The sequence below is a fragment of the Phaethon aethereus genome, assembly GCF_964289735.1.
Source record: "Phaethon aethereus genome assembly, chromosome: W".
NCBI classification, from domain to species: Eukaryota; Metazoa; Chordata; class Aves; order Phaethontiformes; family Phaethontidae; genus Phaethon; species Phaethon aethereus.
Window position 1 is genome coordinate 41,670,896 of NC_138581.1, and position 26,980 is coordinate 41,697,875.

At 47.7% G+C, this 26,980-nt stretch overlaps 1 protein-coding gene across 28 annotated transcripts in view; it reads left to right on the forward strand.

Moving 5' to 3' along the window:
* Positions 1–26,980, forward strand: part of LOC309415090 (single-stranded DNA-binding protein 2-like) — a gene marked incomplete at both ends in the record, with an annotated part of 232,259 nt that overhangs the window by 123,390 nt on the left and 81,889 nt on the right. For 21 of the 28 annotated variants that reach the window (XM_082012527.1, XM_082012506.1, XM_082012517.1 and 18 more), the window contains one exon: positions 11,830–11,919. The exons of the other annotated variants lie outside the window; for them this stretch is intronic. In XM_082012527.1, coding sequence (XP_081868653.1) covers positions 11,830–11,919 — 90 coding nt within the window. The remainder of the gene's footprint in view (positions 1–11,829; positions 11,920–26,980) is intronic. 28 annotated transcript variants of the gene reach the window in all.

Below are 26,980 nucleotides of genomic sequence, written 5' to 3' on the forward strand. Positions count from 1 at the left end.
TGTGCTCCAGACCCCTCACCAGCTTTGTTGCCCTTCTCTGGACACGCTCCAGCACCTCAACGTCCTTCTTGTAGTGAGGGGCCCAACACTGAACACAGGATTCGAGGTGTCACCTCACCAGTGCCAAGTACAGGGGCACGATCACTTCCCTACTCCTGCTGGCCACACTATTGCTGATACAGGCCAGGACGCTGTTGGCCTTCATGGCCACCTGGGCACACTGTTGGCTCATATTCAGCCGGCTGTCAACCAGCACCCCCAGGTCCTTTTCTGCCGTTGCATGGGGTTGTTGTGACCCGAGTGCAGGACCCGGCACTTGGCCTTATTATGTAAGCAAGCGTACATTTTTATGGTTGTATCCTGGTTTTGGCTGGGATAGAATTAGTTTTCTTCCTAGTAGCTGTGTTTTGGACTTAGGATAAGCATAATGTTGATAACACACTGATGTTTTAGTTGTTGCGAAGCAATGTTTACACTGTCAAGGACTTTTCAGCTTCTCATACTGCCCTACCAGCGAGGAGGCTGGGGGGCACAAGAAGTTGGGAGGGGGGACAGCCAGGACAGCTGACCCAATCTGGCCAAAGGGATATTCCATACCATATGACATCATGCTCAGTACATAAACTAGGGGGAAAGCTGTCCAGGGGCCACTGCTCGGGAACTGGCTGGGCATTGGTCGGCAGATGGTGATTAACTGCATTGTACATCGCTTGTTTTGTATATCATATTATTATTGTTGTTATTATTATTATCCCTTCCTTTTCTGTCCTATTAAGCTGTCTTTTTCTTGACCCAGGACTTTTTTTTTTCCCCCGATTCTCTCCCCCATCCCACTGTGGGGGGGTGAGCAAATGGCTGTGTGGTGTGTAGCTGCCTGTCGGGTTAACCCACAGCAGTGCTTTTGGTGCCCAACATGGGGCTCGACAGGTTGAGATAACGACAAATCTGACCAAAGCACGTTTGAACAAGTTTGTTATAAGCTTTCATTATATTAGTTTGATAGTCACTGGTCACAATATTGATTAATTTGCTCTCAGATTTTTTGTGCTTGTTCTCAGAGTTGTGTTATGTAACCCCTTACTTGCAGTGTATGTTCCCTGTTTTGCGGTTTATCACTTCTGGGAGCTGAGTCAAGGTTATCATTGTGCTGTACTTTGTAACAGTGGCTTATGATCTGATAAAATGGGTGGTCATGAGACTAATCTGGTATTTGTACTCAGCATTGCCATCCTCTCCGTACTTTGGGAGCCATCTCTTGGAAACTATTAATAATTACACTGTTTACCTTTTCTCCTTGGAGAGCCAATCTATGGGGGAGACACCTTCCTTCCCCTTCCCCTTCTCCTCCAGGCTAGTTACAATAGCTCCTGAGAATTTTGAATATCCTTGGGATGTTCAAACCGGCATGTTCCTGTTGCTCCTACTCCTGAATGTGTTTCAGGTCTTGTTTAAAGTTAAACAACTTTAAGAATATCACCCAGAGATCTACCCCAAGGCTTGACAGTTATAAGTGGTACATTGTGTGGGATTGTATGGGCAAGTACCTAGGACAGTGGGCACCTCCAGTGTTTTGGAACTTGACCCCTGAACAGTGCAGAATCCTGAACAACTAGTAAAATATTTGGAAAAAGTATGCTGTCACCCTGGCAATTCCAGAGACACAACAAATCACTGCAACGTGCTGGGGCCTGGCCTATGCCTACCAAGCCCTGTTCAACACTATTCAATAACCTCAGGGGAAAAGAAGGTCCCTGGATCTGACAACAAAGGCACTGTGGCTATTCCAACACTGACGACAGGCGCTGAGGATACTCCAGCCCCGGCGACAGGCACTGCAGCTGAACCAGAGAAGCAACCTGTGCTGGTATCAGTTGCCCCTGTACAAAAGAAGAAATATTGGAAGCAGAAGTCAGCTTGTTTAATAAGTGATAAAGATGCTTCTTCTAAGAGGGAGCAGGAGGAAGAAATGGATGAGGCAGACTACTCTGAAGCAGGGCCATCATGAGAACAGGAGGAAGAAGAGGAAGAACTCATAAAAGAGACGGTAACTACCCAATCTCTATCCCTGAGTGAACTGCCAGATATGCAATAAGATTTCAGCCGTCGTCCAGCTGAGCACATTGACACCTGGCTGCTCCGATGCTGGGATAATGGGGACAGTAGCCTGGAATTAGAGGGCAATCTCTCTCCCCACACCTCTCAAGGGGAAGGCCTGCAAGACGGGGACTGGAGGAGTAAAGTCCCTCCCACTGTAAGAGCAGATCAGGTTCGAGACCTCCTGAGGAACCTGAACACACACAAGTCTATGGGACCTGACGAGATGCACCTCAGAGTCCTGAGGGAATTGGCTGACGTAGTTGCCAAGCCACTCCCCATGATATTTGAAAAGTCCTGGCAGTCAGGTGAAGTCCCTGGTGACTGGAAAAAGGGAAACATTGCACCCATCTTTAGAAAAGGGGAGCAAGGAGGACCCTGGGAATTACCAACCTGTCAGCCTCACCTCTGTGCCTGGGAAGATCATGGAACAGATCCTCCTAGAAGCTATGCTAAGGTACATGGAGGACAGGGAGGTGATTCGAGACAGCCAGCATGGCTCCATCAAGGGCAAGTCCTGCCTGACCAACCTAATGGCCTTCTATGATGGAGAGACCACGTCAGTGGACAAGGGAAGAGCTGCTGATGTCGTCTATCTGTACTTCTGTAAGGCCTTTGACACAGTCCGCCACAACATCCTTCTCTCTAAATGGGAGAGAGATGGATTTGATGGGTACACTGTTGGGTGCATTGGGAATTGGTTGGATGGTCACACCCAGAGGGTAGTGGTCAATGGCTCAATGCCCAGATGCAGATCGGTGATGAGTGATGTCCCTGAGGGGTCCATATTGGGACCAGTAGTCTTCAATATCTTCATTAATGTCATAGACAGTGGGATCGAGTGCACCCTCAGCAAGTTTGCCAACGACACCAAGCTGAGTGGTGCGGTTGACATGCCTGAGGGACGGGATGCCATCCAGAGGGACCTGGACAAGCTCAAGGAATGGGCCCGTGTGAACCTCATGAGGTTCAACAAGGCCAAGTTCAGGGTCCTGCACCTGGGTCAAGGCAACCCCCGGTATCAGCACAAACTGGGGGATGAAGGGATGGAGAGCAGCCCTGCTGAGAAGGACTTGGGGGTACTGGTGGATGAAAAATTGGACATGAGCTGGCAATGTGCGCTCACAGCCCAGAAGGCCAACTGTATACTGGGCTGCATAAAAAGCAGCGTGGCCAGCAGGGCGAGGGAGGGGATTCTGCCCCTCTCCTCCACTCTGGTGAGACCCCACCTGGAGTACTGCGTCCAGCTCTGGAGCCCTCAGCACAGGAAAAACATGGACCTGTTGGAGCGGGTCCAGAGGAGGCCACAAAAATGCTCAGAGGGCTGGAACAGCTCTCCTATGAGGACAGTCTGGGAGAGTTGGGGTTGTTCAGCCTGGAGAAGAGAAGGCTCTGGGGAGGCCTTATTGCAGCCTGCCAGTACTTAAAGGGGGCTTACGAGAAAGATGAGGACAGACATTTTAGCAGGGCCTGTTGCAATAGGACAAGGGGTAATGGTTTAAAACTAAGAGGGTCGATTTTGACTAGATATATGGAAGAAATTTTTCACATTGAGTGTGGTAGAACCCTGGCACAGCTTGCCCAGAGAGGTGGTAGATGCCCCATCCCTGGAAGCATTCAAGGTCAGGTTGGCTGGGGCTCTGAGCAACCTGATCTACTTGAAGATGTCCCTGCTCACTGCAGGGGGGTTGGACTAGATGACCTTTAAAGGTCCATTCCAACCCAACCTATTCTATGATTCTGATTCTGTGATTCTCTTATCTTTATTTGCTGTAGCATTATAGAATAACTTGAGAGGTTTATATTAGTCCTTCATGAAAAAATATGATGATCTATATGTGGTTGCTACTTCAAATTCATGTGACTGACATTTTTTGTCAACTGTGATTAATATTTTAACATTGATCCTACAGACCAGATCTTTGCGTAAGTAATAATGGCTTTCATCACAGTGTTTTCTAGAGAATCAGTTGTCTCATTATCAGTTCTGAGAGCCAGTATGTATTACATATCTTCATGCTTTAAATAGCACATTCTACACTTTTGTTTGAGAAGAACATAGAGCTTAGATGCTGAATATGTTATTGGCATTCTAAAGCATAGTTTAGGCCATTGAAAAATCTTTGGTAATTAACTGAATATTTCTTTTTTGCTTGGTTTAAAAAGATCAGTCCATCTTTGTGCCAGTTTTCAAATCTTTCCAGCATTATTTTTTAATTTTCTAGACAGTGTGCCAAGCACCTGGAAATATAATTTACAGATCTGCATCTTATTGATAGCAAGCGTGAGAGTACATGGAGTAATAAGTTAATAAGCGTCATGCATATTCTGTAGGGCAGATATTGGCAGATGATTAGTGAACTGCAAGCGGCTCACTTTGCATTGTGTATGCATGAGTACTTTTACAAAAGATTGTAAGTCTTTATAGGTGATTCAGTCTTGTGCCCTAACAGAATCATATTGCAGGAGGACTGACTGCTGGATATTTAAAGTGACTGAGCTTCGAATACATGACAACAATAATTATTTGGCTTTCCTTTTGTCCCGGTTTCAGCCAGGATAGAGCTGGTTTTCTTCACAGAAGCTAGTGTGAGGCTGTGTTTTGGATTTGGGATGAGAAACTGTTGATAAGGCGCTGAGGTTTTGGGTTGTTGCTGAGCAGTCAAGGACAGTCCAGCTTCTCGTGCTGGCCTGCCAGCGAGCAGGCCGGGGGTTCACGGGGAGCTGGCAGGGAACACAGCCGGGACAGCTGACCCAGACTGGCCAGAGATATTCCCTACCATATGACATCATGCCCAGTACATAAACTGGAGTTGGCTGGGGGGCAGAAATCGCTGCTCGGGGACGGGCTGTCGATCGCCGGGTGGTGAGCAATTGCTGTATTGGGCATCACTTGTTCTTGTACATTCCTTTGTTGGTATTATTATTGTTGTTTCTTTCTCTCTTTCTGTCCTATTAAACTGTGTTTATCTCAACCCACGAGGTTTTTTTTCTAATTCTCTCCCCCATCCCACTGTGGGAGGGGGAGTGAGCGAGCGGCTGCGTGGTGCTTAGTTGCCGGCTGGGGCTAAACCACGACAGTCCTTTTTGGCACCCAACATGGGGCTCGAGGCTTGAGATAATAACGGTTGCAGGTCACAATATCAGTTTATTTGATTTGCATCATGCTCTCGTCTTTGCTGTACATGTTAAGGATCGGTTTTGGTTTCTGCGGGCTGCTGCACTCTGCGATGATTAGTAATGTCTCGCCTGCGAGTTTTGTTTTTAGAACACTGACCTTGAGCTTAATGTGGTATCACCTGAGCTCTGTACTAAAGCCATTACTGTATTTTGGCTATCTTGTGGAGACGATTAGCAATTATACTTCTGCCTCTGAAAGGCTTTTTATGGAGGAAATGCAGAATGGTACCTTTGCTACCCTCTATCATAATGTTTCCTCCTTCATCACAATAATTTTTCAGTATTTCGAACACCCTTGGGTAGTTAAAATACCTCTATTGCTACTTCTGGGGAACATTGTTTCAGTTTTGTCTAAGGTCGGCAAGCAATTTAAGAATATCACCCGGAGATCTACCCCAAGGCTGGATAGTTATGAATGGCAGGGTGTGTGGAACAGCATGGGCAAATGCCTGGGGCGGTGGGCACCTCCGGTGTTTTGGAACTTCACTCCCGAACAAGTGCAGAATCCTGATAAACTAGCAGAATATTTGGAAGAAGTATGCTGTCAGCCTGGCAGTTCCAAGGAGACACAAATCATTGCCATGTGCTGGGGCCTGGCCCATGCCTACCGAGCTCTATTTAACACTATGCAAAGGGGAGAGAGGCTCTCTGGGTCTGATGGCAATGTGACAGGCACTGCCACTACTCCAATCCCGGTGGCAGGCACTGCCACTACTCCAACCCCCACGGCGGGCACTGTAGCTACCCAGACTGTTGCAGCTGAACCAGAGAACCAGCCCATCCCGGTATCAGTTGCTCCCATACAAAAGACGAAATCTTGGAAGCAGAAGTCAGCTCGTTTAGTAAGGGAGGAGGAAGATTCTTCTAAGAAGGAGGCAGAGGAAGAGAGTGAGGAGGCAGAGTGCTCTGAAGCAGGGCCATCACAAGCACAGAAGGGGGAAGAGAGCGAGTCATCGCTTGAAGAGGAGGAAAAGGAAGAACTCATAAAAGAGACGGTAACTACCCGATCTCTATCCCTGAGTGAGCTGCGAGATATGCGAAAGGATTTCAACCGTCGTCCGGATGAGCACATTGTCACCTGGCTGTTCCGATGCTGGGATAATGGGGCCAGTAGCCTGGAATTAGAGGGCAGGGAAGCTAAGCAGCTGGGATCCCTTTCTAGGGAAGGGGGCATTGACAAAGCTATTGGAAAAGGGGGACAAGTTCTCAGCCTCTGGAGACGACTCCTGTCGGGTGTGAAGGAAAGGTATCCCTTCAAGGAAGAGGTTCTATGTCACCCAGGCAAGTGGACCACCATGGAGAAAGGTATCCAGTACCTGAGGGAGCTAGCGGTGCTGGAAGTGATTTATGGTGACTTGGACAATGGACAATCATCCAAAGATCCAGATGAAGTCAATTGCACGTGACCTATGTGGCGGAAGTTTGTACGGAGTGCACCATCATCATATGCCAACTCATTAGCAGTAATGGCCTGGAAAGACGGAGAGAGACCAACGGTGGATGAATTGGCTGGCCAACTCCGGCAATACGAAGAAAGTCTCTCTTCCTCCCTACGGGCCTGCGTCTCTGCTGTAGAGAAACTGTCCCGGGAGTTCCGGCAATTCAAAGAGGATATGCCCTACCCTCCACCCATACGGACCAGTGTCTCAGCCATTAGGAGTAAGCGCTCTTCTGTTCAAGAGAGAAGGTATAGAGGATACACACTGCGAGCCACCCTGTGGTTTCAATTGCGTGACTACGGAGAGGACATGAAGAGGTGGGATGGAAAACCTACCTCGACCCTAGAGGCACGAGTACGCGAGCTGCAAGGAAAAACAGTTACAAAGGGGGCTCAGCTTCCTCCAGGAAAATCGTCGCTCCACTTTCCAGTGGGCAGTTCCCCAGAAGGAATAGAAGAACTGATCTCACCTCTGATCCTCTTGAAGGGACTTCTGATTCCTATTTACAAGAAGTGGGTAACGACTACTATGACCAGGACTAGAGGGGCCCTACCTCCAGCCAGGCGGAGGAGAGGGACAACCGAGTTTATTGGACTGTGTGGATTAGATGGCCTGGCACATCAGACCCACAGGAATATAAGGCTCTAGTCGACACCAGTGCACAATGTATCCTGATGCCATCAAGCCATATAGGGGCAGAACCCATCTGTATTTCCGGAGTGACAGGGGGATCCCAGCAGCTGACTGTACTGGAGGCTAAAGTGAGCCTGAATGGGAATGAGTGGCAGAAGCACCCCATTGTGACTGACCCAGAGGCTCCGTGCATCCTGGGCATAGACTACCTCAGGAGAGGGTATTTCAAGGACCCAAAAGGGTACCGGTGGGCTTTTGGTGTAGCTGCCTTGGAGACGGAAGAAATTAAACAGCTGTCCACCTTGCCTGCTCTCTCAGAGGACCCTTCTGTTGTGGGGTTGCTGAGGGTTGAAGAACAACAGGTGCCGATCGCTACCACAACAGTGCACCGACGGCAATATCGCACCAACAGAGACTCCCTGATCCTCATCCATGAGCTGATTCTTCGGCTGGAGAGCCAAGGAGTGATCAGCAAGACTCGCTCACCCTTTAACAGCCCCATATGGCCAGTGCGAAAGTCTAATGGAGAGTGGAGACTGACAGGAGACTATCGTGGCCTGAATGAAGTCACACCGCCACTGAGTGCTGCCGTGCCGGACATGCTAGAACTTCAATATGAACTGGAGTCAAAAGCAGCCAAGTGGTACGCCACCATTGATATTGCTAACGCGTTTTTCTCAATCCCTTTGGCGGCGGAGTGCAGGCCACAGTTTGCTTTCGCTTGGAGGGGTGTCCAGTACACCTGGAATCGACTGCCCCAGGGGTGGAAACACAGCCCTACCATTTGCCATGGGCTGATCCAGACTGCACTGGAACAGGGTGAAGCTCCAGAGCATCTGCAATACATTGATGACATCATCGTATGGGGCAACACAGCAGAAGTTGTTTTCGAGAAAGGGAAGAAAATAATTCAAATCCTTCTGAAAGCTGGTTTTGCTATAAAACAAAGTAAGGTCAAAGGACCTGCCCAGGAGATCCAGTGCTTAGGAATAAAATGGCAAGATGGACGTCGACAGATCCCAACGGATGTGATCAACAAAATAACAGCTATGTCTCCACCAACTAGCAAAAAAGAAACACAAGCATTTCTGGGTGTTGTGGGTTTCTGGAGAATGCATATTCCAAATTACAGTCTGATTGTAAGCCCTCTTTATCAAGTGGCCCGGAATAAGAACGATTTTAAATGGGGCCCTGAGCAACGACAAGCCTTTGAACAAATTAAACAGGAGATAGTTCATGCCGTAGCCCTCGGGCCAGTCCGGGCAGGACAAGATGTTAAAAATGTGCTCTACACGGCAGCCGGGGAGAATGGCCCTACCTGGAGTCTCTGGCAGAAGGCGCCAGGAGAGACCCGAGGTCGACCTCTAGGGTTTTGGAGTCGAGGATATAGGGGATCTGAGTCCCGCTATACTCCAACTGAAAAGGAGATATTGGCGGCATATGAAGGAGTTCGAGCTGCCTCAGAAGTGGTTGGTACTGAAGCACAGCTCCTCCTGGCACCCCGACTGCCGGTGCTGGGCTGGATGTTCAAAGGGAGGGTCCCCTCTACACACCATGCGACTGATGCTATGTGGAGTAAGTGGGTCGCGCTTATTACACAGCGGGCTCGAATAGGAAACCTTAATTGCCCGGGACTCTTGGAAGTGATCATGGACTGGCCAGAAGGCAAAGATTTTGGGATATCGCCAGAAGAGGAGGTGGCGCGTGCTGAAGAGGCTCCACCATATAATGAACTGCCAGAGAACGAAAGGCAATATGCCCTGTTTACTGATGGGTCCTGTCGTATTATAGGCAAACATCGAAGGTGGAAAACTGCTGTATGGAGCCCTATATGATGAGTCGCAGAAGCTGCTGAAGGACAAGGTGAATCAAGTCAGTTTGCAGAGGTGAAAGCCATCCAGCTGGCTTTAGATATTGCTGAATGAGAAAAATGGCCAATACTCTATCTCTGTACTGACTCATGGATGGTGGCAAATGCTCTGTGGGGTTGGCTACAGCAATGGAAGCAGAGCAACTGGCACCACAGAGGCAAGCCCACCTGGGCTGCTGGATGATGACAAGATATTGCTGCCCGACTAGAGAATCTAGTCATAAAAGTACGTCATGAAGATGCTCACGTACCCAAGAGTCGGGCCACCGAAGAACATCAAAACAACCATCAGGTGGATCAGGCTGCTAAGATTGAAGTGGCTCAGGTGGATCTGGACTGGCAACATAAGGGTGAACTATTTATAGCTCGGTAGGCCCATGACACCTCAGGCCATCAGGGAAGAGATGCAACATATAGATGGGCTCGGGATGGAGGGGTGGACTTGACCATGGACGCTATGGCACAGGTTATCCATGAATGTGAAACGTGCGCTGCAATCAAACAAGCCAAGCGGTTAAAGCCCCTCTGGTATGAAGGACGATGGTTGAAATATAAATATGGGGAGGCCTGGCAGATTGACTATATCACACTTCCACAAACTCGCCAAGGCAAGCGCTATGTGCTTACCATGGTGGAAGCAACCACCGGATGGCTGCTAACACATCCCGTGCCCCATGTCACCGCCCAGAACACTCTCCTGGGCCTTGAAAAGCAAGTCTTATGGCGACATGGCACCCCCGAAAGAATTGAGTCAGACAACGGGACTCATTTCCGAAACAACCTCATAGACACCTGGGCCAAAGAGCACGGCATTGAGTGGGTGTATCACATCCCCTATCATGCACCAGCTTCCGGAAAAATTGAACGCTACAATGGACTGTTAAAGACTACCCTGAGAGCAATGGGTGATGGGACATTCAAACATTGGGACAAACATTTAGCCAAAGCCACCTGGTTAGTCAACACCAGGGGATCTACTAATAGAGCCGGCCCTGCCCAATCAAAACTTTTACATACTGTAGAAGGGGATAAAGTCCCTGTGGTGCATGTGAGAAACATGCTGGTGAAGACAGTCTGGGTTACTCCCGCCTCAGGCGAGGGCAAACCCGTTCGTGGGATTGCCTTTGCCCAGGGACCTGGGTGCACTTGGTGGGTAATGCGGAAGGATGGGGAAGTCCGATGTGTACCTCAAGGAGACTTGATTTTGGGTGAAAATAGTCAATGATTTGAATTATGATAATTGTTACACAATACAGTATGACATTACTACGATGGCTGCTATCTACCATATCAATGGTATTACAGTAAGAATCACCCAGACTGATGAAGAATGAGCTTCACTGAAACCAAGCAACGTGCAGCAGTGATGGAACCAGAACTGGCTTCAGCAGCTTGCGCCCAACAATTCCCTCGAGACCGACATCTTCAACCCGCAGATCATGGACGTGGACCGTGCCAGATGACAATCCAACACCACATACCATCTCCCCTGCCCTGAGAGACTGCTATGATGGATGAAGTCCAGAGTCATGGACCAAATGAACTCCACAGGCATTTTAAAGTGATGGCCCATGGACTAAGAAAATAATATCTGTGTGAATATATTAAAAGACAGGAAGAGTAATACTGAATAATTGGAATGTATAGAAAAGTACAGGACCTGGGCATGACGTAAATGGTATGGAATAAGGGGTGGATACTGTCCTGGTTTCAGCCAGGATAGAGCTGGTTTTCTTCACAGAAGCTAGTGTGAGACTGTGTTTTGGATTTGGGATGAGAAAATGTTGATAATGTGCTGATGTTTTGGGTTGTTGCTAAGCAGTCAAGGACAGTCCAGCTTCTCGTGCTGGCCTGCTAGCAAGCAGGCTGGGGGTGCACGGGAAGCTGGGAGGGGACACAGCCGGGACAGCTGACCCAGGCTGGCCAAAGAGATATTCCCTACCATACGACATCATGCCCAGTACATAAACTGGAGTTAGCCGGGGGGCGGAAATCGCTGCTCGGGGACGGGCTGTCGATCACTGGGTGGTGAGCAATTGCTGTATTGGGCATCACTTGTTCTTGTACATTCCTTTGTTGGTATTATTATTGTTCTTTCTTTCTCTCTTTCTATCCTATTAAACTGTGTTTATCTCAACCCATGAGGTTTTCTTCTAATTCTCTCCCCCGTCCCACTGCAGGAGGGGGAGTGAGTGAGTGGCTGTGTGGTGCTTAGTTGCCAGCTGGGGCTAAACCACGACACCTTTTTGTGATGATCTCCTGCTTATAAATTGCCAGAAGCAATATTCTTTACTTGCTTCTTCCATGTGAATGATTTGCAAGGGCAACTAATTTTATTCTTTGATTTACTTCATAGAAATATCTTTTTTTTCTTTTCCTTTCCAAAAAATGTAACCTGAATGCTTCTAATTTATCATGGTGGTTATTTTGAGGGTTGGTAAAATCATGAATATTACTAGTAGTATCGTGAGCATTACTTCTTGTATTATTTGTAACAGAATCATGTTTTGAATCATGTTTGGTAACGGCAGGTTTTTGGGGGATTTTTGTTTAGGGTTTTTTTATGCCTACCATGCAATGACAAAGGTTTATTTTCCCCTTTGTTCTTTTCAGAGTGCTGCAGCAGCTCCCAGTCCAGTGCTAGGAAACATTCCCCCAGGAGATGGCATGCCATTAGGTCCTGTGCCACCAGGTTTTTTTCAGGTATTCAGAAAAATTATTATTACAGGAACTTTAGGGCAGAAAACTCTCCATAATACTGTTTAAAAGTTTGTAGAAAAGGTCCTCTTCTAAACTATATGTCGTTATACAGTACAATACTTGAGAGGTTTTTTTTAACAAAAGTAAATAGATAGAAAGGAAGGGATGTCTCCGACAAATATTCGATTTGTGAAATAGTACAGCACAACTCATTTCAATATTTCGGGAATAAGACATGGTGCCAGTTGATGGTTGGAGCTTGAAAATCCTTGAATATAATTTTATAACAATTTCTTATGATAAAATATTAAAATTGAATATTAGAATTGAAATAAGAACTGTATTGGCCATGCCACAAGCCAGACATTTAAGATGTTCAATTTTCAATGAAAGTTAGACCTAGACAATTAATAATATCCTACTGAGCATCTCTTTGGATTGAAGATCTCAACTCCAAGTCCTAAAGACAAGCCAAGGAATTAGAGCATATGTTGCCTCGCAGAAGTTTTGTCATAAACGAAATTAAATACTGTCCTGGTTTCAGCCAGGATAGAGCTGGTTTTCTTCACAGAAGCTAGTGTGAGACTGTGTTTTGGATTTGGGATGAGGAACTGTTGATAATGTGCTGATGTTTTGGGTTGTTGCTGAGCAGTCAAGGACAGTCCAGCTTCTTGTGCTGGCCTGCCAGCGAGCAGGCTGGGGGTGCACGGGAAGCTGGGAGGGGACACAGCCGGGACAGCTGACCCAGGCTGGCCAAAGAGATATTCCCTACCATCCGACGTCATGCCCAGTACATAAACTGGAGTTGGCCGGGGGGCAGAAATCGCTGTTCGGGGACGGGCTGTCGATCTCCGGGTGGTGAGCAATTTCTGTATTGGGCATCACTTGTTCTTGTACATTCCTTTGTTGGTATTATCATTGTTGTTTCCTTTTTTTTCTGTCCTATTAAACTGTGTTTATCTCAACCCATGAGGTTTTTCCTAATTCTCTCCCCCGTCCCACTGTGGGAGGGGGAGTGAGTGAGCGAACGGCTGCGTGGTGCTTAGTTGCCGGCTGGGGCTAAACCACGACAGTCCTTTTTGGCGCCCAACGTGGGGCTCGAGGCTTGAGATAATAACGGTTGCAGGTCACAATATCAGTTTATTTGATTTGCATCATGCTCTCGTCTTTGCTGTACATGTTAAGGATCGGTTTTGGTTTCTGCGGGCTGCTGTACTCTGCAATGATTAGTAATGTCTCGCCTGTGAGTTTTGTTTTTAGAACACTGACCTTGAGCTTAATGTGGTATCATCTGAGCTCTGTACTAAAGCCATTACTGTATTTTGGCTATCTTGTGGAGACGATTAGCAATTATACTTCTGCCTCTGAAAGGTTTTTTATGGAGGAAATGCAGAATGGTACCTTTGCTACCCTCTATCGTAATGTTTCCTCCTTCATCACAATAATTTTTCAGTATTTTGAACACCCTTGGGTAGTTAAAATACCTCTATTGCTACTTCTGGGGAACACTGTTTCGGTTTTGTCTAAGGTTGGCAAGCAATTTAAAAATATCACCCGGAGATCTGCCCCAAGGCTGGATAGTTATGAATGGCAGGGCGTGTGGAACAGCATGGGCAAATGCCTGGGGCGGTGGGCACCTCCGGTGTTTTGGAACTTTACTCCCGAACAAGTGCAGAATCCTGATAAACTAGCAGAATATTTGGAAGAAGTATGCTGTCAGCCTGGCAGCTCCAAGGAGACACAAATCATTGCAATGTGCTGGGGCCTGGCCCATGCCTACCGAGCTCTATTTAACACTGTGCAAAGGGGAGAGAGGCTCTCTGGGTCTGATGGCAATGTGGCAGGCACCGCCACTACTCCAATCCCTGTGGCAGGCACCGCCACTACTCCAATCCCGGTGGCAGGCACTGCCACTACTCCAACCCCCACGGCGGGCACTGTAGCTACTCAGACTGTTGCAGCTGAACCAGAGAACCAGCCCATCCCACCCCTCCTTAGTCAACCTGGTGTGCCCCAGCTCCCCGGGGCTCACCATATTGATGCCGGCCTTAGAGCGGACGCCCGCTCAGCATAGCGCACTGCAGCCCAGAACTCCTGGGCTCAAGCAATCCGGCGGGCTCAGCCTCCCGAGTAGCTGGGACTACAGGCACGCGCCACCACGCGCAAAAGGACTGTCGTGGTTTAGCCCCAGCCGGCAACTAAGCACCACGCAGCCGCTCGCTCACTCCCCCTCTCACAGTGGGACGGGGGAGAGAATTGGGAAAAAACTCGTGGGTTGAGATAAACATGGTTTAATAGGACAGAAAAAAAGAAGGAAACAACAATGATAATACCAACAAAGGAATGTACAAGAACAAGTGAGGCCCAATACAGCAATTGCTCACCACCTGGCGATTGACAGCCCGTCCCCGAGCAGCGATTTCCGCCCCCCGGCCAACTCCAGTTTATGTACTGGGCATGATGTCGTATGGTAGGGAATATCTCTTTGGCCAGTCTGGGTCACCTGTCCCGGCTGTGTCCCCTCCCAGCTTCCCGTGCACCCCCAGCCTGCTCGCTGGCAGGCCAGCACAAGAAGCTGGACTGTCCTTGACTGCTCAGCAACAACCCAAAACATCAGCACATTATCAACAGTTTCTCATCCCAAATCCAAAACACAGCCTCACACTAGCTTCTGTGAAGAAAACCAGCTCTATCCTGGCTGAAACCAGCACACAGGGGTTGCCCCAACCCAGGTGCAGGGCCCTGCACTTGGCCTTGTTGAACCTCATGAAGTTCACATGGGCCCATTCCTCCAGCTTGTCCAGGTCCGTCTGGATGGCATCCTGTTCCTCAGGCATGTCAACCGCACCACTCAGCTTGGTGTCATCTGCAAACTTGCTGAGGGTACACTCGATCCCACTGTCTGTGTCATCGATGAAGATCTTAAAGAGTACTGGTCCCAATACGGACCCCTGAGGGAGACTACTGGTGTGTTGTGTATAAAGCAAATATGTACAGATGGTCCATGATAATATCTAGTGGTGTTGGGTTGAATGTCTATTGTCAAGAAGCAGTTAATATCTGGTTGTAATGCCTTCAGAGCTGAAACTTACCGATAGCAATTTTTCTGAGGACAAGAATATATATATAACATCACAGAATCACAGAATCACAGAATCACTAGGTTGGAAAGGACCTTTAAGATCATCAAGTCCAACCATTAATCCAGAACCACCATGTCCCCTAAACCATGTCCTGAAGCGCCACATCCACACGTTATTTGAATACTTCCAGGGATGGCGACTCCACCACCTCCCTGGGCAGCCTGTTCCAATGCCTGACCACCCTCTCAGTGAAGAAATTTTTCCTAATATCCAATCTAAACCTCCCCTGGCGCAACTTGAGACCATTTCCTCTTGTCCTATCACTAGTTACTTGGGAGAAGAGACCAACACCCTCATCGCCACAACCCCCTTTCAGGTAGTTGTAGAGAGCGATAAGGTCTCCCCTCAGCCTCCTCTTCTCCAGACTAAACAACCCCAGTTCCCTCAGCCGCTCCTCATAAGACTTGTGCTCCAGACCCCTCACCAGCTTCATTGCCCTTCTCTGGACACACTCAAGCACCTCAACATCCTTCTTGTAGTGAGGGGCCCAAAACTGAACACAGTATTCAAGGTGCGTCCTCACCAGTGCTGAGTACAGGGGCACAATCACTTCCCTACTCCTGCTGGCCACACTATTCCTGATACAGGCCAGGACGCTGTTGGCCTTCTTGGCCACCTGGGCACACTGCCGGCTCATATTCAGCCGGCTGTCAACCAGCACACCCAGGTCCCTTTCCGCCGGGTTGCTCTCCAGCCACTCCTCCCCAAGCCTGTAGCGTTGCATGGGGTTGTTGTGGCCGAAGTGCAGGACCCGGCACTTGGCCTTATTAAACCTCATACAGTTGGCCTCTGCCCATCGATCCAGCCTGTCCAGATCCCTCTGCAGAGCCCTCCTACCCTCCAGCAGATCAACACTCCCACTCAGCTTGGTGTCATCTGCAAACTTACTGAGGGAGCACTCAATTCCCTCATCCAGATCATCAATAAAGATATTGAATAAGACCGGCCCCAGAACCGAACCCTGGGGAACACCACTCGTGACCGGCCGCCAGCCGGATTTAACGCCATTCACCACAACTCTCTGGGCTCGGCCATCCAGCCAGTTCCTCACCCAGCGAAGAGTAAACCCGTCTAAGCCACGAGCCGCCAGTTTCTCCAGGAGAATGCTGTGGGAGACGCTGTCAAAGGCTTTACTAAAGTCCAGGTAGACAACGTCCACTGCCTTTCCCTCATCCACTAGGTGGGTCACCTGGTCATAGAAGGAGATCAGGTTGGTCAAGCAGGACCTGCCTTTCATGAACCCATGCTGGCTGGGCCTGATCCTTTGGCTGTTCTGCAGATGCCCTGTGAGCACTCTCAAAACCAACCGCTCGTCTGGTTCCTCGCCAAACTCGCTCTTTGTTGGTTCAGTTTGTTCCTGCTACATTACTTCCTACAACATACAATTCGCATCACAGATTATTTTTCCCCCAAGGTTAAATCTCCTTGAGGCACACACCGGGTCCACATTACCCACCAAGTATATCCAGGTCCTTGAGCGAAGACAATCCCACGAATGGGTTTGCCTTTTCCGAAGGGAGGAGCAGTCCACACCACCTTCCCCAGCCACTCCCCTATGTGCACTATGGGGACCTTATCTCCTCCCACAGTATGTAAGGGTTTTGTTTCGGCAGGACCAGGACGGATAGCAGAACCTCTGGTGTTAACCAGCCAAGTGGCTTCTGCTAAATTTGTATTCTGGTGCTTCCATGCCCCATTGCCCAATGCTCTCAACATAGTCTTTATCAGTCCATTATATCACTCAATCTTTCCAGAGGCTTGTGGGTGATAGGGGATGTGATACACTCACTCAATGCCATGTTTCTTGACCCAGGAGTTTATTTCGGAAATGAGTTCCATTGCCTTGCGGGAGAAGGATGGACTTCACAACTCTATGAGAGTTATATTCCGAAGCCGTTTATTGTCTTGTCTGACTCCAATATATATCATAATTTTTGCTTAGCCACTGCACACACACACACGATTGGTTACAGCTTGTTACACACATTATTGCAATTGGCTATGTACAAAATATCACGCGCTGTCCACGCGCCTCTCACACAGTCAGGATTCGCTGCTTGCAGGTGTTCCTGCGCTCCTTTGCTGCCTCTTAGCTGTTTACCACAGCTCCTTCTCCTCAAGGCCAAGCCGTGCAGGTGTCCAGCTGTTTACCAGCTTCTCAGCGGCACAGCTCCTTCTCCTTAAGGTCGAGCCCTTGCAGGGTGATCCCAACATCTCCCCCTTTTTGTTTATCTATAAACAAAACCTGATGGATCATTTGCAACCCAAGGACTGTGAGGAAGATGGACCATCTGTACATTCTTGTATCGTCCTGTGCCGCGAACTCAGCCCAGCAGTCGGTAGGTGCCAGCTTTACGTGGGCGTCCCCACGGAGGCAACGGTGGCCTTGCCGTACACTGGCCCACTGCCCTTCGGGAAATCCCGGTATTTATACATTTGCCGAGGAACGAGTTTTGACACATGTGGCCAGCGAGTGTCAAAACACGCCTCGGTTGTCACCTTTTAACACAGCGAGCCTATGGCGTATGTGCCCGCTGGCCAGACGTGCTGCACGCGCCACAGCCATCCCGTCTATTGGTTCGTAGGCTTTGTTCACATGGCATCTTACCATAATCCAGCAGTCACATATCAACTATGCTTAAGCCAATAGCAGAATGTTACAAGGCAAACAATTCTAGCTGTACTACTCCTAGCGATGGAAACTACTCCTAGCGATGGAAAAAGCGCCTGCACAAAGCTATGAAAACCAATATTATATCTTACCAAAGGATTTGTAGTTATAGAGCGGTTTGCCCTAAAAGCTTTCCATGTTCCTCTCATGATACCGCGAATTTCAGTGTGATTTACCCATACATTTTCTTTTGACTGAGGTGGCATCCAGCTTGTGATGACACCTGATAGTGTCAAGATGTGTCCAACGACGACGATGGTGACTGTTTCACCCATGGTTTTACCCATTTTGCGGGTACCCAACAAGTTCCAGAATCTGTAATGACACAAGCATAACCTCGTCCCCAGGTTAGCAGTTGAAAAGGTCCTTCCCACATATTCTTTTCCAAATTTTTAACTTTTACTTGCACATTTTGTGTTAACTCAAACAGACTTCCTGTCATTCCTTTTACATGTTTCTCCTTCTGCTAGACGCAAATAATTTAACACATATAAAGCTTTATTCAAACGTTCTTGGGGTGGTGTGGTAGCCTCTCCCCCTTTTTGTTTTTGCAATAAACACTTCAGGGAATGATTCATTCATTCAACAATAGATTGTCCAGTTGGGGAATGCGGTATTCCAGTAACATGCGTCACTCCCCATTGAGCAAAAAATGGTTGGGTTGACTGGGCTACATAACAAGGACCATTATCGGTTTTAATTTGTAGGGGTATACCATGGGCTGCGAATGCAGCTCGCAAATGCTTTTGTACATGCCTACTAGTTTCTCCTGTTTGTGCAGTGGCCCAAACTACTGCAGAATAGCAATCAATTGAAACATGAACATATTTAAATCTTCCAAAGTCAGCGACATGTGTCACATCCATCTGCCATAGTTGTAGCGAATGCAATCGTCGGGGACTTACTGTAATCGCAATTCCTGGGCCTATTTGTTGACAATCAGCACAAGTCTGTATGATAGCTCTAGCGTCACCTGCACTTAGATTAAATTGTCTCGCTAAAACTTTGGCAGATTGATGGAAAAAGGCATGAGAGGCTTGTGCTTGATCTAAACGGTCCGGAGCAGGTCCAGCCCATACTGCGGCAGTCAGTCGATCGGCTCTTGCATTTCCTTCCACCAATTCCCCTGGAAGGTTGGTATGGCTGCGTATATGCATAACATAATAAGGATGTCGTCTTTTCTGCAATAAAAACCAAAGCCTTCTAAATTGTTGATATAGCTGTTCCTGCTGTACTTGTCTGAGGATTGAACCTTCCAATCTTTGGAGTACTCCAGCTACATATAAAGAATCAGTAATTATATCCACAGGTTCTTCAGACCATAGTTTAAAGGCTTCAATTACTGCCTGTAGTTCTACCTTTTGAACACTGATCCTGGCACGACAAGTACCCGTTCTTTCCATTCTCCGTGCTCTCGCCATACTATTGCTGCCTTGCCTGTTTTCCCACCACCATCCGTAAACACTGTAGCACCTTGAACTGGATATTGACTACACTTTGATTTTTCTTCTACTTCATGTATGTTTTTTTTTTTTTTTTTTTTTAAAGGTAAACATTTTGTGTGATGGATAATGAATCTGAATGTCACCTTCAAATCCTGCTAATGCAGTTTGCAAGGGAACAGAGTGCTGCAAAGCCCAAGTCAAATATTCTTGTTGTAATGGTATTAAAATCGTTTTCAGGTCCTTTGCCGATATATCAATAATTCTGTTGCGCCCTTTCATAATCAAATTTGCAGAACACTCTGCTTTCGTGGTGATGGTTTTACTCTGCTGCTGAGGCAAAAAGACCCACTCTAAAATTCTCAATGGGTCCGCTTTTGATTCTAGCTTTGTTATCCACTGTATTATAAGCGCATAGGGATGTCGCTCGTGATTGATTACTGCCAAAGGGTTCCCTATTGAGGGGTCTACCCTAGAACTAAATGCTTGAGTCACCTTTTCAGAAATGTTTGCTACTGCTTCCCGGGCTTCCTTGGTCAATTGCCGAGGAGAGTTTAACCTGCTATCCCCTCGCAAGAGCTGAACCAAGGGCTCCATATCTTGGTTTGTGATCCCACAAATAGGTCAAATCCAATTAACATCTCCTACCAATTTTTGTACATCATTTAATGTTTTAATCTGAATTCTGAATTCAACCTTTTGGGGGGTCACTGACGTTTCAGGGATCATCCACCCCAAGTACCTCCAAGGCGCTTCAGCTTGTATCTTTTCTGGTGCCACTTGCAGCCCACTTTGTCTTAAAAGCTCAACGAGCTCCCCAATCATTTCTTCCGGATTTAATTGATCACCAGCCAACAATATGTCATCCATATAATGATAGATGAGATATTGAGGACTCCTTCTTCTGATTGGCTGTGAAGCCCAATTTACATAAATTTGACACATTGTGGGTGAATTTTTCATGCCTTGTAGCAATACTGTCCAATGATATCTTTGCATGGGCTGCGCCTTGTTTGTACTTGGGACTGAGAATGCAAAATGTTTGGCATCATCTTCATGCAGAGGGATTGTAAAAAAGCAATCTTTGAGATCTATAATCAAAAGCTTCCAATACTTCGGTATCATACAGGGAGATGGTAGCCCTGGTTGCAAGGCTCCCATGTCCACTATAACCTTATTGACTTCTCGCAAGTCATGTAATAGTCTCCATTTTCCGCTTTTCTTTGGAATCACAAAAACAGGTGTGTTCCAAGGTCTAGTGGTTGGCACAATATGGCCTTTTTCGTCAATGACTCCAGGGAGAACAAAAAGTCCCTGCTTTGTTGCTGAAGATCGTCCTAATAACAAAGCACTCAATCCATATCCTAATGGTCCATTTGCGTTAGTCGGGACATCATAAACCAACATGTCCCATAAGGTAACTTCTACTGTTGTTTCCACCTCCATTCCGGCGCTCCCTCTGGTTTGGGCGCTGAGGCTTGCCAAGCAGCCTGGTGGTGCTTCCCCATTTGTGTCGTCATGTGGGGTGCCTTCGCGCTCGGTCGCCTGTTTCCCAATTTCATACCATCCCGATGATACTTTGAACAACATTCTGAGGCTTGATGACCAAATTTTTGACATCGACCACATGGTGCTCCTGCTGGGCCTATTCCTTGCTGAAAGGGTCCTTGTTGGAAGGATTTATGACCTGTCTCAATCTGCCTAGGTCCTTTCCCTGTGGCCTTGCGCTGAGCTCTAAAATGGCCTGTCTTTCCGCAATTAAAACATTTTTTCTCCCCTTTTCCATTTATAAATGGCTTAATTGCTGCTGCAAAGGCACTTGCGAGTGTCTCTGCCTGATGTGTGGCAGAGCCTTCTCTGTTGCAGGCTTCTACCATTTGTACTAACGTTGCTTCTTTTGGCAAAGCTAACAAAATTCTTTTACAATCTACATTGGCATTTTCTACCACCAAATTCAACAACACTGCTAGTTTTGCGTCTTCATTGGTATACACCTTATTCAAAGTGTCTCTCAGACGATCAACAAAAGACATATATGGTTCATCTCTCCCTTGTCTAATTAGAGTATAAGATGGTTGCCTCTTTCCCTCCTCAGGGACTGTTCGCAACGCATTCAATGCTAGTTGCCCAACTAATTGCAAGGCTTCTAAGGGCAGCTGAGCTTGCAATCTAACATCCACAAACGGTCCCTGGCCTGTCATTTGTTCCATAGTAATGTTCTGAAGCGGATCGCCATCTTGACGCTCGAGGTTTCTCAGGGCTTCTTGCATACAGAGTTTATACCATCTGTCTGCCCACAATAACCTTTGGGTTGGTGTCAACAACATATCTATCATCTGCCGACAATCCTATGGTGTAAGAACCGTTCCCGTGAATATGTTATCTAATAGAGCTTGCATGAAATGTGATTGCAAGCCATAATTTTGCACTGCCTTCCGCACTTTCTTAATCAAGTCCCAATGAAATGGGTCCCAGCGATTGGGCCCGTGAGGCTGTACACTAACAGGAAATGCCATCGGTAACTCCGTTTCCTCGTCTTTCATTGCTCCTAAGAAAACGTCTTTCCACCGCTCTCTAGGGTCGCCTTTCATTCTAGGCTCTTGCCTCCCTATAGTCTCTACAACAGGCTCTTCTTCGTCGCTGCTATCAGGCAACGGGGGCCGTAAAGGTGGCAGGGGCTCGGCTGAGGGCTTCAAAACTACGGCTTTCGATCGGTTAAGTATGGGTGGTTTCGGGGGTGGTGAAGCCCGCCCCATCAATCTTTCACATGGGCACACAGGGGAACATTGAGTACATTGTTCTGGGCAGCTTTGTCCCGTCTTGCCCTCACATATATCATCGTAGATCTGTTTCTCTGACTTATCTAATGCAGCCAGTTCACCCGGTGCATCTGGCACCTCAGGCGGTGCAGTCGGAGTCGCTGAAGGTCCTGGACCCTCTGACTCGGTTAAGAAGGGATTGGTTGAAGGCGGTTTAACAGCCTCCTCCATATCAGCTGCGGCTTTTCTCTCTGCCTTCAAGGCTTTTAATGTGGTTAATATCAACTTCCATGCCGTCACTAACTCTGCGGCGGTTTTCTCAATATGTTCCCATAACATTTTTCCTATCTCCTCCCACGTCTCTGCCTTAAACGCCACAGACGAATCGGGGGGGTACCCTTTCTTTCAGCTCCAAATTAGGAGCCTTCTAAGTGTATATTCATCATATTTCAGTCCTCTCTTAGAGAGCATATGCGGCAGGAGTCTGACTATCGCCCCTTCTTCATGCGATGTGTTCTGCCCCATGCCGCCCCGGTTGCTCACCTCACCTCGCTGGGTGCTCCTCCGTTGCAACGTGTTCCTTTTTCTTTTTCCTTGCGTCAGTCCCGCTGACTGCAATTCTTCCAACCGGGCTTCTCCCGCGGCGTCCTCTGCGCTCGACCGGTGCTCAACGATGAGATCCCATAGATAGTATCACGTCAGGGTCACCAGTTGCGGGAGAAGGATGGACTTCACAACTCTATGAGAGTTATATTCCGAAGCCGTTTATTGTCTTGTCTGACTCCAATATATATCATAATTTTTGCTTAGTCACTGCGCACACACTCATGATTGGTTACAGCTTGTTACACACATTATTGCAATTGGCTATGTACAAAATATCACGCGCTGTCCACGCGCCTCTCACACAGTCAGGATTAGCTGCTTGCAGGTGTTCCTGCGCTCCTTTGCTGCTTCTTAGCTGTTTACCACAGCTCCTTCTCCTCAAGGCCGAGCCGTGCAGATCAATGCCACAGCTCCTTCTCCTTAAGGTCGAGCCCTTGCAGGGTGATCCCAACAGTCTGATTCAATTCTTTCTGGGGTACCACGTCACCATAAAATTTGCCTTTCAAGGCCTAAGATGGTGTTTCAGGCAGTGGCATGGTTTACAGGGTATGTTTCTAGCCAACCGGTAGTTGCTTCTACCATGGTGAGTATGTAGCGCTTGCCTTGGCGTGTTCGTGGCAGTGGTCCAATATAGTCAATTTGCCAGGCCTCACTATATCAAAAACCCAGCCACTGCCCTCTATTCCAGGGAGATTTTACTCATATGGCTCGCTTGATTGCAGCACGTCTCACATTCATGGGTGACCTGTGTGATGGCTTCCATGGTCCGGTCCACCCCTCGATCATGAGCCCATCTGTATGCTGCATCTCTTCCTAGGTGTCCGGATGTCTCGTGGGCCCACTGAGCTACAAACAGCTCACCCTTATGCTCCCAGTCCAGGTCCACCTGAGCTACTTCAATTTTGGCAGCCTTGTCTACCTATTGATTGTTTCTATGTTCTTCAGTGGCATGACTTTTGGGCATATGAGCATCTACATGACGTACCTTTAGAGCCATGTTTTCTACCTGGGCAGCGATGTCCTGTCACAATGCAGCAGCCCAGATGGGTTTACCCCTGCGCTGCCAATTGGTCTTCTTCCACTGCTGTACCCACCCCTATAGGGCATTATTAGCCACCATCCAGGAGTCAGTATAGAGATAGAGCACTGGCCACCTTTCTCATTCAGCAATCTCTAGGGCTAGTTGGATGGCTTACACTTCTGCAAACTGACTCGACTCACCTTCTCCTTCGGGGGCCTCAACGACTTGTGTGGGACTCCACACGACAGCTTTCCACTTCTGATGGTTTCCTACAACGCGACAGGATGCATCAGTAAGCAGCACATAATGCCTTTCACCTTCTGAGAACTCATTATATGGTGGTGCCTCTTGGGCACGAGCCACCTCCTCAGGCAATGCTCCAAAGTCCCTGCCTTCTGGCCAGTCCATGGTCTCTTCCAGGATTCCTGGGCGGTTGGGTTTCCCCAGTTGAGCTTGTTGTGTGATCAACACTACCCACTTACTCCGTGTAGCGCTGGTTGCATGATGTGTAGAGGGGATGTTTCCTTTGAACATCCAGTGTAGCTCGGCCAATCGTGGTGCCAAGAGAAGATATGCTTCTGTACCTACAACTTCTGAAATGGCTCGAACTCCCTCATATGCTGCTAGTTATCTCTTTTTCAGTTGTGGTATAGTGGGCTTCTGATCCTTGGTACCCTCGGCTCCAAAACCCTAATGGTCGACTTCAGGTTTCTCCTGATGTTTTCTGCCAGAGGCTCCAGGTTAGACCATGCTCCCCAGCTGTGGTGTAGAGTACATTTTGCACAGCTGGTCCTTTCTGGACCAGCCCAAGAGCTACTGCATGAGCTATTTCCTGTTTGATCTTCTCAAAGGCTTGTTGTTGCTCAAGGTCCCACTCAAAAGAGTTCTTCTTTCGGGTTACTCGATACAGAAGGTTCACAAGCTGTCTATAACCTGGAATATGCATTCTCCAGAACCCCACAAGGCCTATGAGAGCTTGTGTTTCCTTCTTGTTAGCTGGTGGAGACATAGTTGCAGTCTTGTTGACCACATCCATAGGTATATGATGGCATCCATCCTGCCATTTTATTCCCAAGAACTAAATCTCCTGTGCAGGTCCCTTGACCTTGCTTTTCTTTATGGCAAAACCAGCTTTCAGAAGAATCTGAATTACTCTTTTTCCCTTCTCAAACACTTCTTCTGCCTTGTTGCCCCACACAGTGATGTCAACAATGTATTGTAGATGTTCAGGGGCATCACCCTGTTCCAGTGCAGTGTGGATTAGTCCATGACAAATGGTGGGGCTGTGCTTCCACCCCTGGGGCAGTCGATTCCAGGTGTACTGGACACCCCTCCACATGAAAGCAAACTGTGGCCTGCACTCTGCTGCCAAAGGAATTGAGAAAAATGCATTGGCAATGACCGTTGTAGCATACCACTTGTCTGCCTTTGACTCCAGTTCATATTGGAGCTCTAACATGTCTGATACAGCAGCACTCAGTGGTGGCGTCACTTCATTCAGGTCACAATAGTCTACTGTTAACCTCCACCCTCCGTCAGACTTTTGCACTGGCCATATTGTTGTCCTGAAAGTGGGATCATATACCCAGTGTGCAACATGCTAATATACACACAGAGTAGAGGTATTTTATTTAAAGCATATTTGTGCAGATATGGGTGCTAGGTGGTATTCCACAAAGCTAGCACACCACACAGGGGAATCACCACATATTTATCCCGTTACACAATTAGTGAAAACAATAGAGAACCTCCCAAATTTACATTCCTTGGCTAGTAATTACCACATTGCTTATTATTGGTTACACATATTTAAATTATCGCGCATGCTCCTAGAAAGTGTGTGGGGGGTAATTTGCATAGTTCCTCAATTGAGTCGGTGGTCACGATCTCCCCCTGCCGCCTTTACCTTTACCCTAGTTACTGTGGGTTCTGCTGATGTCATGACAGTTATATTTTTCAAGAGTAAAAGAACAACTAAGTCTTTATGGTTTACTGCTTAAGTACAACTACTTCATCTTCTTGACCACTAAATCTGGGTTCAGTAATCTTTTTTAATTGTGTTATCTCCTACTGACCTGCGCCCCTAGAATCTTTCATTTGTCTCTGACATAAATATGGGGCTGTTAAAGGGTGAGCGAGTCTTGCTGATCACTCCTTGGCTCTCCAGTTGATGAATTAGCTCATGGATGGGAACCAGGGAGTCTCGGTTTGTGTGATATTGCCACCGGTGCACTGTCCTGGTAGCAATTGGTACCTGCTGTTCTTCAGCTCACAGAAATCCCACAACAAAGGGATCTTCCAAGAGTCCAGGCAGGGTAGAGAGCTGTTTGATCTTCTCTGTATTCACAGTGGCTACACCAAAAGCCCACTGGTACCTTGAAGTACCCTCTCCTGAGGTAATCTATGCCAAGGATACAAAGGGCCTCTGGACCAGTCACGATGGGGTGCTTTTCCTACTTGTCCCCTGTTGGGATCACCCTGCACGGCTCGACCTTAAGGAGAAGGAGCTGTGGCATTGAGAAGCTGGTAAACAGCTGGATATCTGCACGGCTCGGCCTTGAGGAGAAGGAGCTGTGTTAAACAAGAGGAAGTAAAGGAGTGCGTGGACACCTGCAGGCAGCGAATCCTGACTGTGTGAGAGGCGCAGGGACAGCGCGTGATATTTTGTATATAGCCAATTGCAATAATGTGTGTAACAAGCTGTAACCAATCATGAGTGTGTGCACAGTGACTAAACAAAAGTTATGATATATATTGGAGTCAGACAAGACAATAAACGGCTTCGGAATATAACTCTCATAGAGTTGTGAAGTCCATCCTTCTCCCGCAGTCCCCTGTTAAGCTCACCTCAGCCTCCAATACAAACAATTCTTGGCATCCACCTGTCATTCCAGAGATCCAGATGGGTTCTGTGCCCCTATACCCTGATGGCACCAGCATAAACTGTGCACCAGTGTCTACCAAAGCCTTATACTTCATAGAATCATAGAATAATGGAATCTTTGGGTTGGAAGCAACTGTTTAAGGTCATCTAGTCCAACCCCCCTGCAATGAGCAGGGACATCTTCAACTAGGTCAGGTCGCTCAGAGCCCAGTCCAACCTGACCTGGAATGTTTCCAGGGATGGGGCATCTACCACCTCTCTGGGCAACCTGTGCCAGTGTTTCATCACCCTCATTGTGAAAAATTTCTTCCTTCTATCTAGTCTAAATCTACCCTCTTTTAGTTTAAAACCGTTACCTCTTGTCCTATCGCAACAGGCCCTGCTAAAAAGTCTGTCCCCATCTTTCTTATAAGCCCCCTTTAAGTACTGGAAGGCTGCAATAAGGTCTCCCCGGAGCCTTCTCTTCTCCAGGCTGAACAACCCAAACTTTCTCAGCCTTTCTTCATAGGAGAGGTGTTCCATCCCTCTGATTGTTTTT